The sequence below is a fragment of the Archocentrus centrarchus genome, chromosome 14, assembly GCF_007364275.1.
Source record: "Archocentrus centrarchus isolate MPI-CPG fArcCen1 chromosome 14, fArcCen1, whole genome shotgun sequence".
Taxonomy (NCBI): Eukaryota; Metazoa; Chordata; class Actinopteri; order Cichliformes; family Cichlidae; genus Archocentrus; species Archocentrus centrarchus.
In genome coordinates this window covers 22,532,816-22,553,071 of record NC_044359.1, presented here as the reverse complement: position 1 = coordinate 22,553,071, position 20,256 = coordinate 22,532,816, and the positions used below count along the sequence as shown (strand labels likewise).

The window sequence follows — 20,256 nt, the reverse complement described above, 5'->3', positions numbered from 1 at the left end:
TTTCTGATATGGGCGACATGGGCAGCCGCCCAGGGCGGCATTTCATCTAGGGCGGCATGAGCGCCCCCCTCCCCCCAACGCATTGCGATCGCCGCAGCAACGCCTACCGCACTGCTCCACTTGTGGGGTAATGGGCGCCCTCTGCTTGCTGTGTATTGCATGTAGCTTTCTGCCATAGTCAGACAGGTTGTAACAGAAGAAAAAGGGCAGGAGGGGGATTCTCTGTCTCGCTGTCACTGCTTCACTCGATCGTCACACACACAGCGCTGCCCCGCCCCCTTCTCCTCTCAGCCTGGGGTGCGAGTCGAGTGAAGCAGTGATGGCGTGAGAGTGAGACTGTCAGCCGGGTTCATTCATTCATGCCTGTACAGTTTGGGCCTGGTTACAGCCAACAGTAACCGCTGAATTATAAATAAAGGTGACTTTTGCTGGCAGTCTCTCGCCAAACCTTTCATCCTCACGGACACTGCCATATCAAGATTAACGCGAAGTGTATGTCCTAATATTGAAAAGTTTTGCGAGATCTCGCAAAAGTAACTCAGGATCTCGCAAAACTTTTGCGAGATATGCAAAACTGACTCTTTTTTTTTTTTTTCCTCCCATGTTCCACAGAATGAATCTGTGCGTCTAATAAAATTAGATGCACACAACTGATAGAACACAAAGCCCATTTCATTTATAATACTGTAAATATGGTCATTAAATCACAGTATTTGTGTGAACCCGAATCCTGATAAAAAAAATAACACAAATACGAATCTAGACAGTTTGGACAAATGTTGGTGGATGGCGCAGTGTTGCCAGATTGGGCAGCTTGTGAACACATTGGGGTGGAATATTATATAGATATTTCTATATAATTATAAAATTATATAGATATATAATTTTACAATAAAAACTTCCTAAAAACCTACCAAATATGGTGAAAAGCAGCCAAAATTTTAACAAGTTACCCAAAGCTTGTATATTTAAATATATATCACACCTGGTGCTATTAACATGAGTTTCAGTGGAGGTTTTGTTGTGTTGGGCTGGCAACTGTCAGTCAGATCTGACAACCCTGGGGATGGGCGGTGGTGGTGGCGAATTGTGGCAGATGGAAAGGAAAAGGTCAAAGCCATCAGGTGCACAGTTTAGGAAAAAGAGAAAAGAAGAAGAGGAGAAACAAGCAAAGATAAAGGTAAGCAGAAGCTGTGTAATATTTCAGTTTCTTCCATGTTTTTTCAAATAAAAATTTAAAAGAAATTCTGAGTGTGCCTGTGATGGTGGGGGGACCTTCTGTTAAAACCTGTCTGTCAGACCATGGCAGAAAGCTACATACACCACACAGCAGTCGCTCATTACCCCCCCAAGTGTAGTAGTGCGGCGATCGCTATTGTGTGTGTGTGTGTGTGTGTGTGTGGGGGGGGGGGGGGGGGGGGGGGGGGGGGGGGGGGCGCCGGCGGGGATGCTCGCCCAGGGCGCCAAACAGGCTAGGACCGCCACTGTTTGTACTCCTCACCTGATCGCCGCCACACATGCTTGAGACCATCTGAACCAAACAAATTAATCTTGGTCTCATCAGACCACATGGTTCCAGTAATCCATGTCCTTTGTTGACATGTCTTCAGCAAACTGTTTGCGGGCTGTCTTGTGTACAAACTTCAGAAGAGGCTTCCTTCTGGGGGGACAGCCATGCAGACCAATTTGATGTAGTGTGCAGCATATGGTCTGAGCACTGACAGGCTGACCCCCCCACCTCTTCAATCTCTGCAGCAATGCCGACAGCACTCCTGCGTCTATCTTTCAGAGACAGCATTTGGACGTGACGCTGAGCACGTGCACTCAGCTTCTTTGGACGACCAATGCGAGGTCTGTTCTGAGTGGACCCTGCTCTTTTAAAACGCTGGATGATCTTGGCCACTGTGCTGCAGCTCAGTTTCAGGGTGTTGGCAATCTTCTTGTAGCCTTGGCCATCTTCATGTAGTGCAACAATTTGTCTTTTAAGATCCTCAGAGAGCTCTCTGCCATGTTGGAACTTTCAGTGACCAGTATGAGAGAGTGTGAGAGCTGTACTACAAAATTGAACACACCTGCTCCCTATGCACACCTGAGACCTAGTAACACTAACGAGTCACATGACATTTTGGAGGGGAAATGACAAGCAGTGCTCAATTTAGACATTTACAGGTGTAGTCTCTCAGGGGTGTTGCCGCTGGTTTAGACATTAATGGCTGTATATTGAGTTATTTTGAGTGAAGAATAAATTGACACTGTTTTATAAGCGTCACACAGACTACTTTTCATTGTGTCAAAGTGTCATTTTGTCAGTGTTGTCTCATGAAAAGATAGACTTAAATATCTGCAGAAGTGTGAGGGGTTTACTCACTTTTGTGATACACTGTAGCCTCACATTTGCTTCTAGAATACTTTGGTATACAGAGGAGTTCATGGTTGACTCAGTGACTGCAGGGTGCCCAGATCCTGTGGCTGCAAAATGAGCCCAAATTGTTGTCCCTCCACCACCGTGCTGACAGTTGGTATGAGGTATTTGGGCTGATATGCTTGTTTGGTTTTCACCAAATGTGGTGCTGTGCATTGTGGCCAAACATCTCCATTTTGGTTTCATCTATACAAAGGACATATCCAACTTTGCAAACCTAAGCCATGCTGCCATGTTTGTTTTAGAGAGAGAAGGGGCTTTCTCCTGGGCTTGAGAGTCTGAGATGTGGCTCTTTTTTTTTTTTTTTTTTTAGTTTCTCTGAGCATTGCACGTTCTGCCCTTTGGTGAATTTGCTGGGACATCCACTCCTGGGAAGACTGAAGACTGTCTTGAATGATTTCCACTTGTGAATAATCTTTCTCACTGCAGACTGATGCACTCCTGTAAAGCTGAACGGAGGTGGAAAAGAAACAGGTTGCAGGTTTCTTTTGAAATGTTGAGAGAAAGGTGATGTTTTCAGAAAACTGTGAAAGCTGTTAGGTCAACTTGTCTTCTGATACCATTGTCTCTAATGCTCACAACCCCTGTGTGCTTTTTAACGTACTGAGCTCTGTTCTTAGTCCATGAACCTGTCCATCTGGAAGTTTCCAGTGAAATTTGTGATCAATTTCTTCTCTTCTTTTTGCAGAAAGTTATAAGCACCAGGGCCATCATTTCATGTCCCTTCTTGACTTCTTAAAGAACTTTTTCTTAATCTGGGTCCCTTTATTCTTACCATTATTAATAGTAGTTTGACCTCTAGTGTGGTGCGAAAAATTTTAAACATGCTGTTGTGCAACCCTTGCTGAAGAAATCTGGTCTAGACTTTTCTGTTTAGTCAAGCTTTTAGCCTATCCCCATGCTAGTGTTTTTGTCAGAAATCCTGGAAAAGATTTTCTACACAACTGAAATCCTTCCTGGATGAACATGTAATTCTGGAGGTGTTCCAGTCTGGGTTTAAAACTCATGACATCACTGACTCCACTCTATTATGATATTCTTTTAGCAACCGATTCTGGTGACTGTGTGCTACTCATGCTATTGGACTTAACAGCTGCCTTTGACACTGTGGACCATGAGATCCTCATCTCCAGGCTGGAGCAGTTGGTGGGCATCGCAGGTGCAGCTCTCCAGTGGTTTAGTTCCTACCTCTCCTGCAGAAGATTCTGTGTCAGCAGTGATGACTTTACTGGGAGGGGGGGGTACCACAAGGCTCCATTTTTGAACCTCTCCCTTTCTCTTTGTACCTGCTGCCACTTGGCACTATTTTCCATAAACATGGTATTTCCTTTCATTTTTATGTGGACGGTTGTCAAGTTTATGGATACTATAAGGCCCGATACTCAGGAAAACAATTTCCGAAAACCAAAAAAAACAAAAAAACAAAACCATCAAGTCTCATGTGTCCAAATGCAATCTTGAAACATTAATGCATGCTTTTACAGCATCTTGCCTTGATCACTGGAATGCACTTTTTAATCAGAATTAGCCAGACTTCCAGTGGTTGCCTACAGCTGGTACAAAATGCTGCAGCTTGATTTTTATCTGGTGCAAGAGAGCACGTCGCTCCAATTTTAGCTTTCCTTCACTGACTACCAGTTAATTTACAAATCCATTTTAAAATTCTGTTATTTAACCTCTTGAGTTCCTATGGAAGCAGCAAGGGTGTATTTAGTTTTTCACAAACTGCTTCTGCATTTTGGCTTTGTTTTTGTTAAATAACCCACAGTGTAATATATGGCAATAGCAATAATATATGATGTGTTCTTGTTCAGCCGAGGTTGTATTTTTGTAGATGAAGCAGTCCACAGTATGCAGTATGGTATGTCCACTTCAGAACCCCCGGTTAACCTAATATGTAGGATATGTAGGAGGAAACGCATCAGGAGAAAAACGCCACACAGAAAGGCCTCAGGAAGAAATAAACCCAAAATCTTACTTTGAAGTAACAATGCTAACACAGTAGGTCAATCCTACCAATGCCACTCAGATTAAATTAGGTTCCTGCATACAAACAAAAAAAAAAAAAAACCTACCCAATTAAAAAAAATAAAAAATAAAGAATATAATATGCACTGGACACATCACAAGAAACAATGTTTTTATTTAGGCATATGTAAAAGTTTGTTAAACAGAAACTTCTTTAAAGTGATTACAAAGAAAATGTATATAAATCGCATGCATAAAAAGGTACAAAATAAGTCTTGATTGCTTCCAAACTTTCTGTAAATAGGATAATAAACATCATTATATGTAACATACATAGCGAGTGTCATGCATCTTCAGATAAATATTAGGCTAGGTAGTGTGTTGCATTATGTCTATGAGCAGTAAGCCGCTCAGTAAGTTTGGTACTTAAATTTAGAAAATATCACAAAAAGTTGACTTGGCTATTTATTTGGGGATGTTGTGAATTATATCTTGTTACTTTGTACTGTATACTTATTTAACAATGCTGGTTGGAAGAAATTATTTCACCAACAATTAAAAGCTTCAACTTTGGATAAAGTATAAACACACTGCAGAAACAACCCAGGAGATAAAAACAGATTATACACTTATTACACAGCTTCACTAAAAAGGGAAAATTAAAGAGTCCCCCCCTACTGATGCTTGTCTCCTGCACTGCAGCTTCGGATAGCATTTGCAGTTAGACTAAAATATACTACAAACACAGCATCTGCAATTAGTATATTTCTTTTTGGAGAAGTCACAACAGGGTCCTGGACTTATGCAGAAGCCTGTTTATGAGGCACTTTTCTCTTGAGCCACAAACATGAAGAATTATAATGCTACACAATGACAGCAATCCAATATCTTATTAGCACAAACAATGATTATTTTTAAATAATATTTTTTCCTGCTGTTCCAGGCATCTAATGCACTCCTGTCCATGCATAACCTTTGGCAGGATGCTGAAACTTGCTTCTGTTGTCCAAATCTTTCCTGCAAACACACTTTTCTCCATTAAGTAGCTGTAGACTGTGAAACAGGTTAATCGTAGTTGATTATTTAGTAAAATCAAATTCAACCTGTTAATAAACAACAAGCTCTAATTAAAAACTGTATCTTTTAGAAGATATTCTGAAAAGTTGCTAATGGAAATCAGTCACGATTTATCAATAATCGACTCTGAGAAGAGTACAAATACGCTCGGACACAATCCTGATTAATTTGGATGGATTTGCATTGAATTATTAGAAAAACAACTTGAAGGCACAAATTTTGAGACAACTATGATTTGGGAAATTAAACTGGATGTCTGAAATGGTAGGAAAGTGGATCTGAAAAATAATCAGCAATAGTAAAAGTTTACCCGTCTTTCGGTGGGGGAAAAGACCTGTGATTAGGAACACGTCAAAAAAAAAAAAAAAGGAAGAGGGGCAGGCAGATTATTTATTATTGAATTAAAAAACAAATTCCAGTGGCCTCATTTAAAAAAATATATATATTATTGTTTTAAAAAAGGTGGACACAGCAGTCACACAAACCTCTAATAAATACTTGCTCTGTGAAGTTTCTATTCAGGAAGTTTCTATTGGTGGGGATAAAATCATTGGAATAAAATGCAATCTAACATGGCAACAAAACTCATAAAAACTGTATATTAATGAATGTAAATGCAGGGATTTTACACCAGGGCAGTGGTAGGGTTTCCTTTCTTTTTTTTTAAATTTTAGAACAGAGATGGGCTTTATTAACTAATAAAATTAATCAAAAGACCAGATGAGTCAGGATTAACAGTTGCTGGGGAAAAGCCTGTATTGTGAGATACTGCGTTATACTGATCATGAGATCATTTTCTGCAGATGTCCTTTGTAACAGTTCCCTCTCTGTGTACAGAGGACTCCTGAAAACTGACTGCATTCTAGTTTAGTGTTTAAACCTTTTTATTCTTTAATGAGAGGCTTTGAGATGTTAGGTCAATAGACTAAACTTGAATACTTTAAATACTAATTTTAAACCATTTTAACTGAATGTTTTTAAGGTTTTGAAGTAAATCTGACTCCAAAATCTCTATAGTCCCACCACAAGGGTTTCCCTGCTTTTTTCAGCAGGGAAATTTGGTCAGATGTAACCCACTTAATATTAATCCAGATGAATTCAGTGATTAATTGCTTGCACTCACTTCTAGCACTCCTTAGGAACGTGCTTTTGTTTGTTTGTTTTAAACACATTTAAAATCACGACTCAGAAGCTGTTTAGAGGTAGTAAAATTGGCCATTGCGCCTTTATCCCACAGAATTTGTGTTTAACCAAGGGGAATGTGAATGATGTCAGGTCTGTGCCGCTTTTATTGTTTTGAAATGCCTTTTTGTGACTTCACTATATTTTTAAAGTACCCCTAATATGCTGTTGTTATTTTGTGAGTGTTAAAGGGACTTATTGTAAAATATTTTTTAAAAAAGAAGAGTTTATCTTACCAAATGAACTAAAACTATCAAGAGAATTTTATAGAAACAACAGTGACGATGCCTGTGGGCCGTGTTGCAGAGATGGTATCATCAGCTGGAGTTTAAATAGAGCTGGGCTGTACTCTGGTGTAATACCATTTTGAACCACAAGATGGTGCAATGTGTCAGTATAGTGTCCAATCTGCCCCAAGTCCAGCATGAGACGTTCAAACATTAAACAAGCTAGTGTTAGCTTAGCAGTTGTATAGAATTCATGCTGCTATGATACTTAGCCTACTTATTTTAGTAGCTAGAAGAAAACCCTACAGTTTAATGAAAATAAAATGACAAAAAAGTGAAACAATAGATTAAAAGTCATATGTCATGATAGTAGCAATAATATTTTCAAAAGAACATAAATGAATATAATGCTGGTAGTATGGAAGCTTGTTACCGTTACAGAATTTTATTTTATTCATTTGTTTATTTTTGCTATCTGTAACTCAAAACTTCAGGTTAGAATCTAGAAATTTTGACTTAACTTAAAATTTTGAGATAATAATCCAGAACTCAAAAATCGGAGACTTGAAATTTTAACTTAGCTCTGTAAGAAAAAAAAAAAGAAAAAAAAAAAAAAAAAAAAGGCAGAAACAAGCTTCCATAGCTGGGTGGCTGACTAACAATAAAACTTTCTGGGAAAACGCTGCCACCTTGTGGTTAAAGTTTTGCTTGTTTTTTTTAAAGTAAATTTTGCATGTCGCACCATCTCTTGGACTTGTTCTCTCCCAAAGAAAAAAATATTGTTAAATTGGCACATTCAGGCTTTTCTTCCATTACTTATCTAACTCACTATGCAACACATAGTGCCCACCTAGCAGTTTGGCACAGCCCAAGAACAAGAATGAGGAGCTAGTTAAATCCAGATGCAGGCCGCCAGTATATCCTTGACACAGTTGCTAATGATAAGTTTATAAGCTGTTCAATATTATCTTGCTTTTGTCACTTCAACTGATCAAACATTTTTAAGTACATTTTTAAATGTACAGCTTGAGAAAATATTTTTTTTTAACTTTATAGATTATTCTTGTCAACATCCAAAACAAAATTCCGAGCTTGTAAATGAGCATAAAAGGAACACTTTAAAAGTTTGTTACAAACCAACTACAAAGTTAAAGACTAAAAAAAAAAAAAAATGAATGGAGTGTTTTTGTGGATGCTCTGTGTGCTTCTCTTTAAAATCAGGGCCAAAAACTGTAAAAAACAAGCAGCTTACCACCTTCTTCCTCAGGGTGTGAGTAGTGTTAGGTATCCATCACACAACGGTATCATACTCTGTCTGTAATGTTGATCTGTACCACCTTTGAATCCAAAAATCCACCAGAATTCTCAGTCACGTTGTGAAAATTTGATGCCAATCTATATTTGACCAGTGGCTGGTTGTGTCTATAGCCAGGTGAGCAGGCTGTCTCTGTCCATATGCGAGCCAGAGAGAACGGTCTCCATGTCCATCAGGAGGTCTGAACTCAGACCCTCTGGGATACAGGGCATCAGCTCCTCGCCCTCAGACATCGGGAGCACGGGCATCGAGTCCTGCAAGGCCATCGAGGGGGGCTCCGAGTCACCTGCATGAGTCAGAATAGCAGTGAAATGTTGCTTTTCCATGAACAAAAGGAGGTATTCAAAAGTTTTCAAAGTGCACTTAATTTTAATTTCATCATTGGTGGCTTAATTTGTGATACATTTATTCTTAAACTCACAAAGTAAAACCTAAAAGGATGCCAAGATCAGATCTTCACTGCGTTAATCATTACTTTGGTTTAGCTAAAAAGACATGTATCTGTAACATGTGACATTACGGAAACCCCAGTTCCTATTTTTCTGCCTTGGATGCTGTGTGTTTAGAAAACCGGTTTACCGGTGTCCATGTGATCCACGGAGCTCAACATGTGGTCCGTCGTGCGGGGTAGGCTGCTGACGCTCAGACCGCTGTCCGTGCTCTCATTGCGAGAGTGAGCGCTGCACAAGGAAACACGCAAACAACAGTTAAGTAAATTTATCGTCTCAACTTACAACAGACTTTAAAGAAATTACAAATACAACACTTTCCTGGTGACTGAACTGCCAACACTTTCTAGAAATATTCATTTATATAACATTTGTTTGCAGGTGGCAGCCACGGACCATTCCTCTTTCCTCATCCCTCGTGACTGATTTTTTTCTTTAGTTTTGCTTTTTGCTAGTGTCCTTGTCATTAATGGTAGCATGAGATGATAGCTGCCACTTATTCAGGTTGCACAGGTCAATCAGATCTCATATCCATAACTGGTGTCACAGAAAGCTTTGCTATGTGTCCCAGTACAGAGGAGCTACCAGGAGTATTCACCAAAGAAACACAGAATGCTTGTTCTCTTCATAGATGACAGCAGGTTCAGAGTAAGCACATGTGACAGACAGGCCCGGTTCTAGCCCACTGTAGTTGGGTGGGCAGACTGAAAATGTAGGTGGGCAAGTATATATATATATAATATGACACAAAATATTAGGCTATATTTGTTTGTTTTTTGGGAGTTGAATACAGCCCTAGTAGGCACAAAGATATACATATACCCTCTCCATTTATCTGGGTTTGGGACATCACAAAAAATACACAGATTTGTGACCTTCTGTGGCTCGAATATACTTTTTTTTTTAATTCTTTTTTAATTCTTTTTTTTTTTTTATTATACAACAGTATAACAGAAAGAGAACAGCAACTGCAAAAAATGCAAAATGTGAAAAACTACAGAATCATTCTCCTGGGTTTTTTTTTTTTTTTGGCAAACTTAGTGACAAATTCATTCGGGAAGCAGAAACATGTGTCCTGAGCCACAGAGTATTCCAGCTGAGGTCTAGTGCGGTACCACGCCGGGTTGAATGAGCGGAACGTTTTGGCGAAGGCACGATAGTTAGCTAGTACTGGCTGTGTGGGCCAGGGTTATAATAGTTTTGGATTTTTACATTATTGTTTAGATTTAGTTAGTTTTTACTTTTTTTTCCTCTAATTCAGTTAGTTTTAATTAGTTTTCAGGGTGGTTTTGCTTGTTTTTATTTTAGGTTTAATGTTTAGTTTTAGTAGTTTTAGTTTAGTTTTGTTAGTTTCAGTACTAGTTTTAGTATTTTCACACTTTGTCAGGTGCAAGATTCAATGCACAAAAGTGACTATTGTGTAATAAAAACTCAACAAAAGATACCATAAAGAAATATATTCAACAACCAACAGTTCACAAGACAGCAGCACAACATGCTAAATGTGTAATAATTAGGACACACATGAACATCAACAGGGAGAAACAAAGAAAAACATGAACTCCCAAACTCAATAACTTCTACAATAAACTCCCAATAAACGCCAGTGTCAGTGCAGTAGATTAACAACACCTACATGTGGTGTTTGACAAAAACAAACTCTTTGAAGGAGTCAAAGCTCAAATCCAGCTGCATCCTGATGTTCTCACCACCTGAAGCTGCTTCTGTTTTGGAGCTAGCTTGGTTAGATGCTCGCTGATTAGACTTGCAGGGTCTTTGCGGCCTCTGTACACAACCTACGGAAGTGTCCGACCTCATGTCCGCATTTATGCTTGTGTAGCTGTGTGTGTTGTGTGTGTTAATTACCTTGTGGTCGTGTGCTGCGGTGCCAGCTGGGACTTTTTTTGGTCCTGCTCTTTGTGTTCAGTTTTTTGGCTGCAAACATATTTGTCCCTGTTTTTCCACTTCCTTCATTTCCTCACGTCCATTCCGACAGCAGTGTCCCTCCAGGAATTTGCTGACATTTGTGAGACCTGATGCTTTGATTATTATTCCTGATTGTTATTCTCTCACTGATAACGTAGACGGAAACGCACAAGGACTGAACAGGTTCATCACAGCGTTGCGGCAGCGTGGACCCGCTCTGAACCCGGTCGGTTCAGAGTGACTCTGCCGCTTTCTCGTGCACACGCACGCACACAGCTGCCCGACGGCGCTCCCAGCTTAAACTCGGAGAGCGGAAAAATGATCAATCCACAATAATTTCAGTTAGTTTTAGTTAGTTTTTTAAACTCACAATACAGTTTTAGTTAGTTATCGTTTTTTCCTTTTAATTGTAGCCTTTATTTATTTCAGTTAACGACAATGTTTTTTTCAATTTTAGTTTTCGTTATTTTGTTCGTTTTCGTTAACTATAATAACCCTGGTGTGGGCACAGTGCTATTCAGGTCCGCAACGGTAGGACCTGGCGCTGAAATGGCCAGAGGAAGGACCTGCTTTGGGTCTGGGGATGTGGCTTGAGTAGGACTAGCATCAGGGGTGCTTGTGCTATTACATGCAGAGAAACTAGTCGGTAGATTGTCTGCTGATCGGACAGAGGAGGAGACGGAGCAGGTAACCCGCTCAGGGGGAGATATTTCAGCACGGGCAGCAGCGGGACGGGAGCTGTTGGGGATACCCCAGTGCTAGATTTACTGATAGACGCGATACATGCTCATGGTAAAAAGAAGTAAAAATATTAACATGGAAATTAGAGTGTGACCCAGATTAAGGAAAAGCACGAAACGAGGGGGTGCAGCCCTGAATCAGGCCTCTTTCCCACCAACAGGGTTCCGGAGCCCGTGCCGTAATTTGAACCATGAGGCGGGTTTTCCACCGCCGAAACACTCAGTGCTCGGCCGAAAAACGGGTTCAATTCCGGCCCAGCAAACTAGCTGGTCTCGAACCACGAACGCGTGATGAAAGCGTGTGAGAAAGTCAAAGTGTGGAAAATAAAAACTATTGTAGGCGTAGCTTGATGGGAGTACTATTCGCTGCCCGCAGGCGCTATGGGAGATTTTGATTGGGTGGGCAAGAATCAGATTTGGGTGGGCTGAGCCCACCCTTGTCCTATGCTACCGCCGGCCCCGGTGACAGATCTGAAAGGGTCTGGAGACACCGTGGCAAATGTTATGATGCATGCAACATCATCTGTGAAGAGAACAGGGCCCCAGTGGTGGACCTACAAGTTCAGGTGTTCTGCGGTTAATGCCAGTCGAGCTGCACAGTGTTGGGCTGCGAGAACAAGTCCCACTAAAGGATGTCGGGTCCTCACATCACCCACGCAGAGTCTGTTTCTGACAGTTTGGTCAGTAACATGCAAGTGAGTAGCCCGCTGGAGGTCACGTTGTAAGGCTGTGGCAGCACTCCTTCTGGTTCTCCTCACAAAGGAGCAGGTACTGGTCCTGCTGCCGGGTTGACATCCTTCTACGGCCCTGCCCACCTCTCCTTGTGTCTCCTGATATCTTCCTCTGCACTCTTAAGACTGTGTTGGGAAACCCAGCAAAAATTCTTGTGGTGGCATGCACTGCTGTTCCATCCTGCAGGAGATGGACATCCTGTGTAACCTGAACGAGCTCCAGGCACCATCTCTCACTATCAGCAGTGATGAGGACACTAGCAAAATGCAAAACTAGAGAAAAATCTGTCAGGAGGGATGGAGAGAGCACTGGTCTGTGGAAACCCCCTGCAAAGCCATTTCCTTTAGAGGGTTTTCTTGTTGTTGCATCTCCAGTGCACCTTATGTCACATTCCTGAAGTTTAACTGATTGAGTTCACACATTTTTTTTGAGCAGCATATCATCAGGAATAACACTTTTACATTCTTGTCAGTTAACGGCCATGACCCTGAAGATCACCACTCACCCATTAAGTGTAGGTTCGTGGTTTGATGCTCTGATCCTGATTTCCAGAGATGGGACAAGTGTCTGGGCGCTCCTGTCATGGTCCATCCCACCAGGCATCTGGTTCCTTCCTCCTGCATCCTGCAACACAGACACACCAACCTATATGCTTAACTCTGTGTTACGCTCAAACTGAAAACTTCATCCAGTTATAATTGTATTTGACCCCTGACCTGTGATGCGATTTGTTGAGGGATGCCTTGCTTGCATCTGAGCCTTTCCTTTTCCTGACTTTGCTGCATCGCCATGCTGAGGAGGCTGGAGTTCATCTTCTGAGCTGCAACACAAGAGTGACAGGAAGAGACCCTTTTTGAGACTCAACTGAATATTTTCACCGAAATTAAACATTTCGGCATTTACATATATGAGGAAAACTTTTCAAAACTTTGCGATCTCTTTTTAATTTTTTTGTCTGCCAAAAAGCAACTTCTGATGGTGGACACTGGAACAAAAGAGTTCTCATTGACAAACAAGAATTGTCAATTCAGGAGACACAAATTTGATAGTGTGCTACCTAGACGCGGGTCGACCCATGCGGTGGTCTTATTTATGTGATCGATGTAGTACATCTCTCCATCTGCAGTCACAGCCTGCTCCCAGCCTTCAGGCAGTGGACCTGAACAGCAGTGAAAGTACACAGTGAGAAGGCAAATGGTAGATGGAGAGCATGGAGTGTTGAGAGAAAAAAAGTAGAATCTGGCCCACGTCCTTTAATGTCTGTGTTGTCTCTAGTTTGTAAAGATTTTATGAACAGTAGTGAAGGTTAGAGGGTATATACTTACAGTGTTTCCATTGAAGTAAAAATATTCTAATCTGTGTGCATCCTCTCTGAATGCAGTGGGTGAAAAACACTGGTGAGGTGACTATGCAGTACTGCCCATATACCCAGGGTGGAGGGACAGACAAGGGCTGCAGAATTTACTTTTATTTTTGTAATGGATTTGTTCACCCAAATTACAATATAAAATACTGTAGTAATACCTCTTTACAAAATCTCATTTATTTAACAAAAATGAAGCCAAAATGCAGAAGCAGTGTGTGGAAAAACAAACTACACCCCATGATTCAGTAGCTTGTAGAACAACCTTTAGCAGCAAGAACTTGAAGCAATTCTTTTTTCTGTGACTTTATCAGTCTCTCATGTTGTTGTGGAGGAATTATGGCCCCTTCTTCTTTACAGTGTTGCTTCAGTTCATTGAAGTTTGCTGGCATTCGTATATGCACGGCGTTTCTTTTCTTTTTCAGCCATTCTGTTGTAGATTTGCTGCTGTGTTTGGGATCATTGTGCTGTTTCATTTACAGTTTGTGCCAAGCTTTAGCTGTCAGACAGATGGCCTCACATTTGAGTCCACAATACTTTGGTATACAGAGGAGTTCATGCAAGGTGTGCTGCCGTGTTCTTCGTAGAGAGAAGACACTTACTCCTGACAGCCCTTCCAAACAAGCCACACTTGTTCAGTCTTTTTCTAACTGTACCGTCATGAACTTTAACATTTAACATGACAACTGAGGCCTGTAGAGTCAAAACTTCTGTTTTTATAGAGATGCTCACACTAGTGATCAATTAATCCAACACATTGGGTTAGCAGCACCTGGCTGCTACTTAGCCGCTTAATTTCTACATAAACAGTAAGGGTCTACTTAGTTTCCCACACACTGCTTCTGCATTTTGACTTCATTTTTGTTAAATAAATAATAACAATGTAACATGTAATGTGTTGTTGTTCATCTGAGGTTGTATTAACTCATTTTAACACCTGCTAAAGGACTGGATGGTTTTTTTTTTAAATCACATTTTTGCATGTAAAACCTTAGAGGCTGTACTTTCTTTATAACATGACTGAATTGAAACCCCATCAGCTCCATTAATATTCATTATTAACTAAGGAATGAATACACAAAGCAAAAACTGTTTCAGTACGGTCACCTGGCTGCTGTTGAAAGATCTTATTAGTCATTAACTATGCAGTTCCATCGTTACGCAGCCTGGTTAAAGTCTGGCTGGAGTACGTTGTGTTAAGGGATGACATGAAACAGTCTCCACACATTTACAGTTAGTTTATTATTTGCCCGGTGATGAACACACACAGAAAAATTTAAATAACTCCAATTTGGGAGAACTGACCTTTAATTTTTTTATTTATTTAAAGATAACTGTCCGATTAACTATAAAACCTGGATCTAAGTCAGAAAAACCCCTGATTTCTCTCAGATGACATCCAAGAGTCCCATCTCTCTCACACTCTGAGGACACCAGACCCACGGATGTAGACACCAAGCAGACACAGATGTAGATACAGAAACTGCACCCAGCAAAGACCTGATCCACTGCACATGGACTTATTAAATGAAGCAGGTCTGTGCTTTTAAAAGAAACTGGACAGTGAGATGGGGTCTGTAAGAACTAGCAGAGTGATACCTTTCTCTGGATTGATGTTTTGTGGTTGCGTTGTAGGTGCTGGGTTGCTGAGGGAGTGGGCATGGACTGGAGGGGCAGGGATGGGATGCTGAGCTGCGGCTGACTGAAGCTGTGCCAGGCGAGGGTCATGCCAAGTGGTTGTCTTATCCAGGTGACTGAAAACACACAACAAGTCTAAACGTATCTGTGACTGTTGAACCACTGTAACCTGATGGATAAGGAGCCTCAGACCTGCTTTACCTGTACGACCAGATGCTCCCACATTCGCACAATCACATTCACACAGACAAATGACATTTGTGAACATTTGTGCTGCTGTAAACTACAGTGACCTTTGACAGGAGCGTGAGCTGCCAGGCCATGTGCTCTCATGAAGTTACAACCACACTGGTTGCAAAACTAGTTGGAACATTTTCTGGCTGCAAGCAACTAATTTGTTTCAGCCCTGGTTGTATCTGCACTGCTGCATGGCTCTCTTCACTGTTTCCCAGCACTTTTAATCACAGTCTTTTCACTGCTTTCTGTTGCAAGACAGAAATATAGTAAAAATCTAAAGAAACTACTTCCTGTGGACACACAATTAGCTCTAGAATAATAAGTTGATGGGTCAAATTGATGATCTACATAACCTGAACCAATTTTGACAATTTCAATATTTTATAGGTAAAAATGCACCCAATGTGCTGATTTTCTTTGCCTTATGTGTCTATAAATTAATCATTTGAGCAATTAGCCTGAAAAAAGACTTGGCAACAATTTCCGAGTAAAACAGCAGAAGACAAAAACCACTTTTTGCAACATTTAACAGGAGTGAGTGTACAACAGCGGGGATCAGAACAAGATGGACCGGGCTCCTTCTGCACAGGAACCGTTCTAGTAACCTGCAGAGCAGAAGAGATGAAACACACAGACTTGAGGGTGACCTTACTTGAGGAAGTAACGCTGGCCAGTAGGTGTTTTGGCCATTTCCCAACCGTGGGGGAGTGGCATGTCATCAGGTATGATTGGTGTCGCTGCTACATCTGTTCCTTGAGTGGAGAGGGAGTTGACAGGAAGGGAGGCAGGGGAGGAATGGGCGCGGACGTGATGAGGAGTCAGGGAGCCGCACACACCTCCATCCGAACTGGCCTGACGAGAAATAAGCAGGGTTAACAACTCTGTCACGAAACCACAAACGGCAATCCGAAACATGAACCGACCGGCAGGACGAGATCTCAAAGGAAACCAGAGTGAGCGCAAAGAGGAAGAAGTTGAAATTTTCAAACTCAAGTGCTACGTAGTATTGCACATAGTATTATACAGTTGTAGTATTTGCTTTCCACAAAGTTTTCTTAGAAGTTCTCCAGATGTTACTGCTGATCAAGTCTGACACGTTTCAGGAATTGTCATGCTTTACTCACATCTACAAATACAAGAAACAGTTTACACAGGTACAGCTGATGGTCATGAAATAAATCTAAATGTTAGGTAATTTTAAGGAAAGGGATCTTTGAAACAGACAGGTGAAGCCCTCTGTCTGCTTTTGAGTCACAAGAAGATCCAAATGGTTCTCACTGTGGCTCTTGTGAATCTCATAAACACCTTTTATTGCATGTATTCATCTTCTTTCAGCTGCTCTCTTTAGAGATAACCACAGTGGAGCCTAGCATCCAACACTCCTCCTTCACTACACTCACAAAACTCCTGGTCTTCCTCTTTTCCTGCTGCCTGGCAGCTCCATCTTCAACATCCAACTATCCCTCCTCCTCTGCACACGTCCTAACCCATCTGAAGCTTGCCTCTCTAACTTTTGTCTCCAAACTGCTCAACCTGAGCTGTCCCTCTGATGGACTAATTTCTAATCCTGTCCATCTTGGTCACTCCCAACAAAAATCTGAGCATCTTCAACTCTGCCACCTCCAGCTCAGCCTCCTGTCTACAGAGTAATATCCAATTTTACACTAAATAATAAATATAAACTCTTCATGAGTGGGTTTCCACAGAGCTGAAGGTATATAAGAGTTAAGGACATATCTGAAACACCTTAAAAATACAAAAACAAGATGAATCTTCACTCAGGCACAGTCATTTTAAGGGCTTATGAATAAAGTGTTAAAAGTTTAATCCTCAATACATTCAAAGTTTTTAAATGCCTAACTATATAAATTTTCCACCAAATACCATTTTACAGCATTACTCAGAATACAAAGAAGCAGCCACTTCTGCATACACGAGAAAAAGTCAAGGCCGTCAGACTTGGTGACCTGTGCATCATTTGGTAACACAGTAACCAGTTTCACTGTCACTGATCTCAGCAAAGTTGTAGGTAGGCTCAGTCAAATATAGACCCAAATCAACCATCATCAGCAATTTTATACAGTCTCAACAACATAATGTGATTAGTGAACACTGAGTGACCAGAAAAATGAAAAACAATCCAATAACCTTAGTAAAATGACTTCAAATCCAGAGCTGCAACTATTTACCACCCATATGGAAGCAGGACAAAACCAACGAGGATCCCCAGGTCTCATAAAACTTACATGTCAAGCTTTTTACATGCAAAACAAATATTAGAAATAGGCATGAAAACAAAGTATGTGACACATACAAAGCATATAAATAGTAACTTTTTAGATTTTTCAGTTAACCTTAGTTTACTGTATACCTGATCTTCAGGCTTTTCAGTGAAACCAGAGAAAATGAAACGATGGAAATGATTTTATTTTTCACGGTTTCCTGGTGTCTTATAGATGAAACCATTAATTAAAAAAATAACCAAAAGATTTTAATTCCAGCTCATATTATGTCCTACAGTAGGCTTTTGGATTGCTCTGCATCATTGCGGCCACTTCACAGCTGTGATTTGCCGTGATTTGAATGCAGGGACACTACAGGGTCTGCTCTGTAACAGATTAGTAGCTGTTTTTAGTACTTGTCTGGAGTGGCCCCGGGGCGCCGGCTGTCTGAAGAAGGAGTCCGGCAGCTTCCTCATCCTCATGGGGAGAGAAGAAGGCTGTTTGACCGCGTTGGGGTTCGTCACCGCAGTGAAGAGGGCCTCCAGCTCCGTCTGCGAGTCCCCGCGGACGTGCACGATCTGCTGCCCGGCCGGAGGCGCGCCACGGTGCGCGTCCATGTCGCCAAAAGTTTGGTGTCGAAACAAATCTGTCGAAAAAGTAAAAAAACGTAAACAAACAAGGGGGAAAAGCCCACCAGGCCCACTGACTCTAGATGCGTCAAAGTGCTGGAGTTATGATCGGATTTGTTTACACTTTTCGCCCTCCACCCCCCCACCCACCCACCACTAACAGCCCCCCTCCTATTTGAACTTTTGCGTCGTTGTGAGTCTCTTTCAAGCTCTAACATCTCATAAGTCAATCAGCTGTGAACGGATTATCAGTCATTTCGTAAAGAAGTCGAAAGAGTGCATTTTTAAAGCATGGATCTCAGACCAAACTGAGTCTCAGCGCTGGACAACATGCCTCCCACATACCTTCAAGCAGCCAGACCGTTTCCCCCCTCCCTCCCTCCTCTCTCTCTGTGTATTCCTGCAGGGAAAAAAAAAATAAGTCGGAGAAATCTCAGCCGGGAAAAGACCCAGGAGGGCACCAGCGTCCCGTGCAAAGTCACAACCGAAAGCCTCCTAAAGTGAAAGAATACGCGCATAAAGCCGTGTAGCTGAAGCTGGTAGGAGAAGAGTGGTTCCTGCGAGACCTCCAAACTTTTTTTTTTTTTTTTTCACATCCAGCTTTCAGTCCAGATTCCCGTGATAGTGCGGAGGGGCGGGGTTGGAGGCTTTAAAGCCGCCGCAGTTGCAGGGGAAATATTTCACTCCGAGGACAGACGTGTGAACTGTCAATAAGAATAAAAAAAAATGACTAAGTATTTTTGCAGCTCAGCTTGGATGAAGTGAGTCACTTTCAGCCCTGACAATGGACGGAAATGAGTGTTATTCCAGTGTTACTTTCTGACTAGGTTTTGATTCCAGTTTGTGCGGTTTTCCAGTGCAGCTGATGAAAGTAGCACAGGGCCAAATGTGGACCGGGAGGGGGGGGAGGGCAAAAGACAAGCACACTAATATACTCGCGGGGGGGCTGGAACCACTTTTCTAACTCTGGGCCTGGGTCTCGTCTGGTTTGGGGGTTGGGTGGGGGGGGGGATTGGGAAGTTGCACTGAGAAAACATCCGCCCGTGATGAGGCCAACCCAGCCGGAGCCTGTTTGTCCCGTGCAGGCACGGCCGCGGTGCCCTGCCTCTAGTGGAAAACATGCGGCATAGTGAGCTTGAGCTCAGCTGGCCAACAGATTGAATTCAAGAAAAATGTCTGGCTGGACTGGAGTTCAGTATAACCCACCAAAGGCAACAGCTGACGCGGGGAGCTTTAGTCTATATATAATTACATAATAAACTTGGTCTGATTAAAGCACTGGTGGAGTGTTGGTGGAGCAGATTGTCCTGATGATATTACATAGTTGAACATGTTAAATATATGGTTCAGCATATATATTGTGTGTTTTGCTTGTTCAGTCATTACTTTAGAGAAATGCTTACAATTTGAGGCCAATTCTTTTTATATTTGGGATGTGAAAGATATTTTAATGCTCATTTCACTCACCAATTATTTTAGCTATGAAATAAAAAGATAGCAACAGTGTGACACATACATTTACTGCTGTGACAGGCTCCTGTCTGTTTACATGAATGAGCTCCATAAGCTGAAGGGTGAAGAAAAGGTCAACAGACACTTTTCAGCCACGCTGCTCTCTCTGAAGTCACCAGGCTCAGAGATCTGTGAGACCCACTTTGCTGGCAAAACTGAGTGACCCGTACTGCTTTCATATGAAATAAGAGTGTAAGTAGCAGCCAGGTGCTGCCAATCAAAATTTAATTGATCCTCAGTGAGTGTGAGCAGCTCTATAAAAACAGACGTTTTGGCAGTTTGGTAGTCTGGAGCATTCAGGTGTGTTTTAACACAGTGCTGTGGTATTCTGGGTGGCCCAGCAAATTCACCCCAAAGTCAGACTGTGCAGTGATTAGAGAAACTGCAAAAACCACGAGCGCTACATGTCAGAGTCTTCCGGCTTCAGTTAGCATGTTAAGTGTTAAAGGTCATGCCACCGCAATTAGAAAAAAGACTGAACAAGTTTGGCTTGTTTGGAAAGGCTGCCAGCAGAAAGCCTCTAAAAAGAACATGGCAGCACGGTTTAGGTTTGCAAAGTTGTATCTAAACAAAACCACAAGACCTCTAGAACAATATCCTTTGGACAGGTTAGATCA

At 41.7% G+C, this 20,256-nt stretch overlaps 1 protein-coding gene across 2 annotated transcripts; it reads right to left on the bottom strand.

The window, feature by feature from the left end:
* Nucleotides 1-7,505: 7,505 nt before the first annotated feature.
* On the bottom strand, nt 7,506-18,813 carry LOC115792307 (transcriptional coactivator YAP1-like). 2 transcript variants are annotated; one of them, XM_030746787.1, is made up of 9 exons: nt 18,473-18,813; nt 17,915-18,144; nt 15,929-16,128; nt 15,001-15,155; nt 13,096-13,197; nt 12,755-12,858; nt 12,544-12,662; nt 8,771-8,871; nt 7,506-8,477 (listed from the first exon to the last, which is right to left on the bottom strand). In XM_030746787.1, the coding sequence occupies exons 2-9, from the start codon at nt 18,113-18,115 to the stop codon at nt 8,299-8,301; spliced, it is 1,161 nt and encodes a 386-aa protein (XP_030602647.1). In that variant the 5' UTR covers nt 18,116-18,144; nt 18,473-18,813; the 3' UTR covers nt 7,506-8,298. The 2 variants fall into 2 exon arrangements, with proteins under 2 accessions (XP_030602647.1, XP_030602648.1); XM_030746788.1 differs by lacking the exon at nt 13,096-13,197.
* Nucleotides 18,814-20,256: the final 1,443 nt, after the last annotated feature.

Excerpts from the sequence above, each read along its gene's own strand:
- LOC115792307 (XM_030746787.1), bottom strand. The coding sequence starts at position 18,115 with ATGGACGCGCACCGTGGCGCGCCTCCGGCCGGGCAGCAGATCGTGCAC. Across the intron at positions 13,198-15,000 it reads AAACATCAATCCAGAGAAAG|GTCCACTGCCTGAAGGCTGG; the intron begins GTATCACTCTGC and ends ACTGCTGTTCAG. Across the intron at positions 8,872-12,543 it reads CACGAACCTACACTTAATGG|CGCTCACTCTCGCAATGAGA; the intron begins GTGAGTGGTGAT and ends TTCCTTGTGCAG.